Source organism: Malus sylvestris, chromosome 13 (genome assembly GCF_916048215.2).
Source record: "Malus sylvestris chromosome 13, drMalSylv7.2, whole genome shotgun sequence".
In the NCBI taxonomy this organism is placed as follows: domain Eukaryota; kingdom Viridiplantae; phylum Streptophyta; class Magnoliopsida; order Rosales; family Rosaceae; genus Malus; species Malus sylvestris.
The window spans coordinates 31,140,656-31,150,716 of record NC_062272.1 but is presented as its reverse complement, the minus strand read 5'-3'; the positions used below and the strand labels follow the sequence as shown (position 1 = coordinate 31,150,716).

General features: G+C 36.8%; 1 protein-coding gene across 1 annotated transcript; it reads right to left on the bottom strand.

The window, feature by feature from the left end:
- Positions 1-7,624: 7,624 nt before the first annotated feature.
- Positions 7,625-9,797, bottom strand: LOC126594810 (RING-H2 finger protein ATL13-like). The gene has a single exon (XM_050261065.1). It carries the CDS (start codon positions 9,357-9,359, stop codon positions 7,878-7,880), a length of 1,482 nt encoding a protein of 493 aa, XP_050117022.1. The 5' UTR covers positions 9,360-9,797; the 3' UTR covers positions 7,625-7,877.
- Positions 9,798-10,061: the final 264 nt, after the last annotated feature.

Here is a 10,061-nt window from a genome sequence, read left to right as displayed (position 1 = left end):
AAATGAATACTTGGATTATTGTAATCCGATTAAGTGTCTTTATATCGTAAAGATGATGTGGTAGTGTTAACTATTTAGAATATAATAAAACTCAAAAAGTTACGAAGGAGTGACTAACCCTACTAAGGTGTGACACCTCGAAAAACATAAATTACAAGTTGGGCTTAGATGGATGCTTTAGACAGTTACATCCAGATCCAATGCCTTCTTGTTAAACTTGTATAAAGGTGACATGTTCGAATCTTTATTCTTTGGAAAGAAGAAAGAGTCACAAAGTTGTTTGAGGTTAATTCACTTAGATGTTAGTGACATTTGTCCACAACATAATATTACTCATGTTGTGTGACATTCACAGAAGATCACTCTCAATTGGACTATCGTGTATTTTGAATAAACACAAGTCCATATACTTTGCAAAAGGTTTCAAAGAATTCAAGAATGTAAGTTGATGAGTAAGGCGTCTAATGTATTTATCTCTTTAGATTTGATCAAATGAAATGAACACTTTAGAAGAGTTTCCTTGAAAGATGTCAAAGAAAATAACCTCATATGATAATGGATTTCTACATCAGAAGAAGAACGAACTCTAATTAGATGTAGTTCGTAAATATTGTCAAACTACCCTTATCTAGAATATGCACCTCTAAGACAATGTGATTGTCAATTGGGGTGTCCTCCAAAATGTTTCATAACTCTATAGGATGTAGTTGGAAAGAAAGACAAGTCTTAACCAAGTTAAGATTTGGGGTTGTCATGCATACTCTGACTTGATGCATGTGTACTAATAAGCAATGTTTGTTCGAGCACAATCTTGTGGGATATCCTTAACTTAACATTTGGATATCACTTCTATAGACCAACTAACAAAAGTTGTTAGTTGGATAGTTCATTATAATACTACAAATAAGATATGCCTAAGACAAAGCAAATGAACGAGAGATAGAACTCAAGGAATGAGTTCTTTGAGAAACAAGATGATACTTAATAAACTTAACAACCAAGTTCCTACACCATAAGCTCCAAGATAGTCGAGAATGGTCTATAAACCATCTCAGCTGAATGGTTTGAACTTTATGACTATTTCATAGATTTACGCCTCTTAATTCGAAAGAAATTAGAATGAAGATCCTTTTTTACTACATTGAGTGTGTGTATGACATATACTCAAGGAAATGATATAATACCACTTGACTCGAAATAGTGAAACCTTCAAAGCTAATTGGTAGCTTAAGGTGACTACAATAAAAGATATGGGTTGACTTGGAAGAAGCCATCTTTGACGTAGCCTTGGTTTCAATTAATTCAAAGATTGCTTGCTACAACTCAACGGTTATTCAACGTTTGGACATAACATGGGTTTCCGAAACCATTATCGAGATAGTCTTGATGATATATGTCTAAGACTAGGAATCACAAGATGTATTAGTTGAAGAGATCCATGAAACATGAATCTAAGCAAGCTAGTGGGAGCTATAAGCATTTCATGAGAAAAGATCAAATCGTTTGGTTTCTCATAAAGATATAAATGAATCTTTTGTTTACTAAATTTGAATTAATTTTGGACTGGAAAATGAATTCTTCTTCGATAAAATTACGACTTTAAACGTTCTATAATGATAGAATGTATATGGGAGACATAGTCTATACACTCAAGATATAATTGGATTATCTTAATTTCAATTGATAGACGAGAGATGCTAGGAAGTTTACCAAATGTTAAAAACTTCGATTCGAAGGACAATTCTACTGAGACATGGAAGTTGCTCTTTTAAAGGGAAAGTGCCCTTTGACTCCTAAAGAAACATAATGCGTAAGTAGAATCCTGTATGCATGCACATAAAGGTGATTTACATATTTCATATTGTATGAAAAACATTGATATAAGTTGTACCAAGATCGATACAAGACAGTATCAATGCAAGCCCAGGATCAAAACCATGGCAAATGTAAAGTAGGTTCTTAAATATTTAAGAAATATTAAAGGATAGGTTCCTCAAGAATAAGGAAGATTAGAGTAATGAATGGAAACGTAAGCGTATTAGATTATGAATCTAATATCACATCCATAACTGGATATCTCTTTACTATGACTAAAGAGATAATTGGATATCTCTTTATTAAAACAAAAGAGATAACTGGATGGAAACACTAAATGTAATGACTGTAGTGTGTTCCATCATGAATGCAAAATATATCACCATATAGAAGCTTACAACAATGTTGTTTGGATGGGAAAGTTCATTTGTGAACTCTTCATTTGGTTCCAACTAGAAAATGCCACTAGTGCACCCCGCTAGGACACTAATGGGGCGATAGCTCAAGCTAAGGAATCAAGATCTCATCAAGATCCGAACACTATTGCGAGACTAAACCAAATGATTAAGAATCATGTGTAATGGCGACGTTGTTAATCTTGCTTCTATGGATAACATGTAGATATCCATTGCCTGGGCCAACTACTCAGTTATTTTTTAAACGACTTCAAAAGAGGTATCATCATTGATCACACAACTGAATGACTCTAGTTCAAGTGGGAGATTTTTGGGAATATGCCCTAAAGCCAATCATAAAATGATACTTTATGGACATTTCACATGTTAAACTAAACTTGTTTAATATAAGGGTAAAGATTATTGTTTAAAGTTGTCTCATTAAATATTATACGCTTAAACGATAAGTCCAAGGAATATGTGATTAGGAGAATGTGATCTAAAGAAGTTAGATTCATGAGACCATTCTATTCTATACACATATTCTAAACGTTCCTAACCATAGGATTGCCAAGTAGAAATTGCAAATTAGCTTAGATCAGTACATGCTATGTCTCTATCCCAGGAGAGTGGCTGGTTTGGAGTCATTGGTGTGATTGACACCAAGACAAGTATAGGTGCTTAGTAGAGAATGAGTCCATTGAATGCGATCAACGAGGAGTTCTCATACTCATGCAGATAAGAACTCATGGTTGGGATAATGAAAAGTAGTCCTTTGATCGTCAGACATCATAATTATCTCATGGTTAAGCCCTTAGTCTTTGACTACACTAACGGTATTCCATTTGAAGATGTCCATGACATATTTGGGGCTAAGCTACTTTATCATGGGGGCATGTGAATGTGAAATAAGGGATCTCTAACTTTCAAACCATTCAGGGAGAATACTTTATGATATGATTAAGAATCCCTAGCCTATTTTATGAATGAGATTAAGGAAGTTGTTCCAAATCCCATTCAAGGTAATCATGTAGAAAAGAGAATCACATTTGATAGTAAACATGAATAAACTATCAAACCAAACAATGTGATCAAGAGTATTGAATTATAGAAAGATCATATTCCATTTGTAATCCCAACTGAATGGGTTCTCCCAACCTCTTTTGATTAGCTTGGGTAGCCATGACATAATGCTAAGTGTCACTCATGGCTTATGGGAGCCCTAAAGATGTATAATCACTAAAGGGAGACATTAAAGTAAGTTTCAATTCACAATCGATTAGTAAGAGTTCTAATCGTCCACTGCCTCGGTAAATGGAACCTAATGGATCGCACACCGTGTAAGGTAATGATTCAAGGATATAACAAAGATAAGTAAGGACAATTACATAGTTTAATTGCATATGGAAAGAATTAATTAATATGTTAATTAATTTGTACGATAGGTTGGTATTGGGCCTTATGTTAGTTTTGGGTTTCGAGGCCCAAAATGGTTTTGGTTCACAAGGCCTATTAAGTTTAAGTTGTGTAACAACTAAAACAAAATGGGCAATTAGCACACTAAGCATAGGGAGGCTAGCCACTGAGAAAAGGGATGTTTTTGGTAGACTTATTACAAGCTTGCCACTCATTTGGAATGACTATAAAAGCAACTTTATAGCTTCATCCCTCATGAGGGTTTTTTTTTTTTGAAAAAAAATGAGAGAACATTTGCTCTCTCCTTCTCTCTAGGAGGCCAGCCACATATAAGGGATTTGGATAGCAATGTTCTTCCTCATATGTCACTCCTCTTCATCCATAATCATTTTTGGTATCGAAAGTTAGATGTCTCCTATTTTAGAGACTTTTGGAGAATCTCTCAAGCATTCAAATCCAAGAATCCAAGGAGGCAAATACATGAAGATGATGGCCATGAAGTTCAACTCAAGGAGAGGAATGAAGGTTTCTCGTGGGTTACTAGTCTTTGCTCATGCAAAGAGGAACTTTAAAGGTATAAAGCTTCTCAACTCTTTTGTGGTATGAGTTAAGTCATGGTTCGCCACCACTACTAGGCTTTGGATTTCATTGTTTAAGTTTTGTTTTAAAGTGCATAAAAGCATGCTTCTGCCATTTAATTGTTAAATGCATGCAATATGTTGCTTAATTAACTTAGTTGATCAAATAATTTCCTTCAAACACACATGCCAAAAGCACGGGGAAGACCTTGTGACATTTGTTAAGCGTTTTCAGGATCTTGCCCTTGATTGCTATGACGAGAAGGATGATGAGGCACTTGTAAAGATTTGTATTAGCAACATTGTCGCTAATTACATGGTGTACTTGGAGAACATTGGTATTAACCAGTTCTCAAGGCTCCTAGAAGCCAAGAGGAAGATCAGCATGTCAGTCAAACTTTCCACAAGGAGATCCAGGAAAAGTGACATGAAAGAAACTCATCAAGCGCTAGCCGTGGATGACAAATTCGACTACAACCTACAAATAAGGAAGGAAACAGATGGAGATAAGGAAACCTATCCCCCACTAGCATGTAGTGAAGAGGAGTTCCAAGCGATCCTTGATACCAAGTTGGAAGATGGAGCTATCAAGCCAACCAGGCTTTAAGAAGCATTACAGCGATGGTGGAGCCGGAGAAGGATTAAAGCGATGTCAGAGGTCACGTCGCTTGAGCACAGACAATATCCGGTCCGCGGTTCGTTCTTGGGAGAGGGAGTCGAACTCCGTGTGGATCTGAGTCGGGGGACGATTGGGGAGAGTATGGTGTGGTCTGACAAAACGACGGCGTAGTGCACAGGGCTATGGGAGTAGTCTAACAAATCGAGCTTGTCGATGATTTGGCCATGGTTTACCAATGCAGAGGGAGTTGAGTGTGTTCAGTGTGGGCTACAGTTTACCTGCGCAGGGTGAGTTGGCCATGGTTTACCTGCAAAGGAGATGAGGAAGAAGAAGAGAGAAAAAAAAATCCACGTGAACCCCTCTGAAGAAAAGAAAGAAGAAGAAGAAGAAGAAGAAGAAGAAGAAAAAGAAAAAATTCCACGTGGACCCCTTATTGACACATGGCGCCTAATCATTGTCCACATGGGCGCCACATCATCACTTAACGGGAGAATTAACAGTTTGACTAACGGATGTATGAGACTGTACCAAAATTTACATTTTAGGTATGACTTTGGGACGAAAAAAATTTGATGTACTACCACGAAACATGAAGGTAGTAAATTGATAATTACCCATTAATTTATATCCATCAAGGAGGCAAAATCATATTTGAAAACACAGGTTACAAGTTTATATTATTATATCTTCCAATAACATTTGAACTTTGAAAGTTTATAGCTAATTATGTATTGGTTGAAATTTTAAACGCCCACGCATAGATGAAATTTAGGCTTAAATGTAATGGTCCTTGTGTTTTAGCCATTGGGTCAATTTAGTGCCTATGTTTTTTATTTGACCAATTTGGTCTTTGTGTTTATCTCTGTTAGCCAATTAAGAATATTCTCCCTCCCTCTTACGAATATGCTCCCTCTCTCTTAGTGTGGATAATATCATTTGTTCAAAAAACAAATTGTAAAAAAAATAATAAATAATTACAAACTTATTTATAAAATTATATTTTTTTATATTTAAAATGAAATAAATTAAAAATTAAAGAAAACTTATTCTCCTCTCAACTCTCCCACCTCCTCCCTAACATTAACCCCTCTCTTTCTATGTCACAACCTTAATCATTTTTCAGATTGGAAGTTTAATTTCTTATATGTGTTATTTCTCATTGATTTGCATTTTTTTTTGGAAAGAGAAAGGGTAATTACTTCTCATATGAATTTTCTTATGAATTTTTTAAAGAGATTGAATGAAATGTCCTTAATTAGCTAACAGAGACAAACATGAAAACTAAATTAGCCAAATCGAAAACACGGAGACTAAATTGGCCATATGACTATAACACAGGGACCATTTTGACATTTAAGCCTAGCATTTAGTTGAAAATCATAGTGGAATGCAAAACCACGAGCAACCTTTATTAATTGTATAATGAACAAACACTACAAGATTACCAAAAAAATGCAACGTAACTCGTAGATACTACATCTTGACTGAATCAAACTTAACTGAAATAAATATAACATCCTATTTATAGATAACTGACTCTAATTCCTAATAGGAGAACTAACTCTAACCCTAATCCCTAATAGGCAAGACAAACCCTAATTCTAATGAGTTAGACCCAAAATCCAAGCATTAAAATAAACCTACATACTATTATTTTTCAACAAATTATGGGTCTATCACTGGGTGAGATATGTGCATTCTCCATATGCGGATGGATTATCCAACAAGAAGTACTCTCCAATATTGAAGGTGTAGATGGAATGCAATACTCAAAGGCATGCAAGTGATTATATGTAAAATTTGTTTTCATAAGTTACTTGTTTCTGTGGTTTCCTGTTGCACATTTCATGAAAATGTTGTTTAACCCTAACCACCAAAATGCAGCAGCTTTTGTGAGTTTCTAATAATTGGATCTTCAGGAATAGCAATATAAGCATGACATACATCTATATTTTTCAGTAATTATAAAGTGTAGAAATAATCCTTCATAACAAATGAATGATAACGGCAGGCAAGCCCCTTTTTTCAAATTATATTATTACGGAGAGATGGAAGGAGATGAAAAATGTTTAAAACTATTACAATAATTTAAGAAAGAAAGAGTTTCGCATCCGGGACACATAGGTGGATACTCAAAACCTTATCTAATAGAATATTGGACGACAGACACACCATTTATCTCTCCGTACATATTAATTATACATGTTGTTTTTGTTTGATGTTCGGCTTTTTATTGAACAAACGATACGATCTACATTAAAAGGGTGGGTTAGTGTGCTAAACCTTACAATGGGCTAGCCATAATAATAGTTCAAATTCATCTTTTATGAGAATTAAACCTAAGATTTCTCACACTGAAAGACTCAATCGTATTAGCGTAAGTGCAAACAATGATGGGGTGGGTTAGGTGCCAACTTATATCACTAGACAATGGCCTCCAACCGTTCCCGTGAACTTATTTGCATCACCATTAATATGTCTACCCACTCCATCCCACACACACCCAAGTCCTTTACTCTTCAAAATTGACTCTCTTTAATGCTACAGCCTGTAACACAATCACTCAATGACCTTGCCTGGGTATTTCTGCACCTACGTTTTCAAAATTTATACCGAATTTGAAAGACAATTAAACATTCTCCATTTTTACATTTACCATGAGTGGGTAAATAGCTACATTATTCATATTTTGAGATTGATTAGTTTCAGTAACGACGGTGTATTGATCATGTATCGACAACATAACGATAATATAACAATTACAAATAATAATATAACATCGATATAATAAACACTGATCATTCTGTAACAAAATTTGATTGTTGTGGCTAATTGCCCTTACTTAAATGAAAGGAAATCAACAATTTGCTCATCTATTTAATTTAAAAATACATATATGCATGTAATAGGCATTGGCAATAGCCAAAATTGCTCTATTCCGCATCTAAGTTCGAATGTGCCTCCAGTTACATATACTATGAGAGGAAGCAATCAAAGATTATAATTTGTCTAGAGATAAATCAAAATCAAATAAATTAAATAATAAAAACCTACTTAAACACTAGGATCAAGTGATGAATGAACAACTTTGTTCTGTTGTCTTCCCATAAGCCAAAGGAGCGTTCTCCTAGTAAAAGATGGTGGATTTGCTTGTGAATCCAAACTGTTACAGCTAACATTCTCCTCATCACAACCCATTTCACTCCCTCCATTTTCCCACCTCCTTATGTCAATCTCTGAGATTATCCTCCGACTCTCAGTCCCAACATTCTTGCCCTTCACTTCCTCCCCTGCAACCATAGCACTCCGATGCACCGGAAACCGGAAAGAAAAGGCCCTTCTTGACGAATACGACGCCCCATTTGGCTTCTCCTTCTTCCCCCTAAGCCAAATCTTGGATATCGAGAAGCTCTCCCTCTTGCTCCACTCAATGCCATTACTGCCACTGCCATTAGTAATACTAGCACTAGTGCTAGTCACTTGAGTTTCAAGGCTTCCGATTGCTTCAATGCCACTGAACTTGAATTCTCTCGTTGACTCACAATCGCATTCCGACATTGCTTGCCTGTGACCTGGAGCCAACGGCAGAGTAGGCTTCTTGGTCGACTGCTTTTTCATCGATGCTCCAATCGGTACTTGCAGTTCAGATTTGTCATCCAACACATACGCAAATGATCCCATAGAAAAGCACCTCCTTGCATCCGCATTGCTTTCACTACTCCCCTCACCACCCCCATCCACATTTCTGAACTTCCCTAGCTTCACGGGCACTACCTTCTCCCCCAAATCCACGGTTACCGCCGGGTTAGCCTCATCTTTCGCCACAATTTCGCAAGATTTGTTCGACACATCGGCGCGGGGCTGCCCCAATTCCATGTCTCCATGAAAACCCAGATGGGAATTGTGTCCATCTCTATCAGAGATCATCTCTCTGGAGCTGTCACTCCCAGACTCAAGAACAAAAACACTGGGTGAGCAGCTATTGTTGGAAGAGAAGTCAGGGAGCAAAGTAGCTCTACAGAGAGGGCAAGTGGAGTGAGACAAGAGCCAAGTGTCAATGCAGTCCACGTGGAAGGCATGGCTGCATTTGGGCAGCAATCTGAGCTTATCCTCACCCTCAAACTCACACAAACAGACAGCACAATCAAAAGGGTTTTTCAATCCAATGATGGCTTTGTAGTGGAAGACAGGGAGGGTGTCGATGAAGGACTGGTCAACCCCTGCATCATGGAGGTGGAACAGTTGCTGCAGTTGGCCTTGAAGAACTGTCACACTCTCCAAGTCCTCTGAATCTCTGGCAGGAGGCCTCATGAGGAATCTAACAAGGAGGTGGAGCAGCCCAGAAACAAAGAAAATTATGGCTAAAATTACGATTATTAGCAGTATGCTTGGACTGACCTTGTTCCCAAAACTCAAATTATCTGACTGGAGATTTGGAGGTGGGGGAGGAAGCTGAGGAACAATGTTTGGTGGGAATGTGGGAAATGCAGAAACCCCATTTTCTTTGATTTCAAGGAGCTTCCACATCCACACCATTTTTTGTTTTTGTTTTTGTTTTTCAAGAACAAAAGAATGGGTTTGGAAAAATGAACTTACCAAGATTGCAGCTTTGAGCTTAAGGCAGCTAAACAAAGAACCCCATCTGGTATGCAAAGCTGCAAGTCAGTCCAACTCCAAAACTCCCAAATCCCAGAAAGTTGTTGAGGCTTGGTGTCATGTGCTTGCGTTGGATTGTAAACAAGGTTTCTGATTAAGACTGTCAGTCAATGGAGTACCTTACCCGCAATTTTGTTTTTACAGTAGGAAGAGAGGAACTTGCAAATAGAAATTTTTCTAGCGAGAGACAAGAGAGAGAGAGAGAGAGAGAGAGAGAGAGAGAGAGAGGAAATATTGAATGTGAGAGATGGAAATAAATGGTGACACAGGTGACATTGGAAAAGCCAATAAATCTATTAACCTGCAAAATTATAAAATGGCACATTGACTGGACTAGCTTAAATTTAATTTAAAATTTTGAGAACATGAGGTCATGCTCTTCATCAAATGCAAGCCTCTTTTTCTTATACTTGTTCTGGTTGACTTCAAAGCAAACCTGCATCAACCCCAATGCAACTTACCTAAAAATATTGCTAAAACTCTTCAACGCTGCATCGGGTAGTTTATAAAAGGTTTAATTTTAGTTTCGATTTTAATATCATTTTGTTTTCTGTAATACAAAATGTATCATTTTATTTTTTG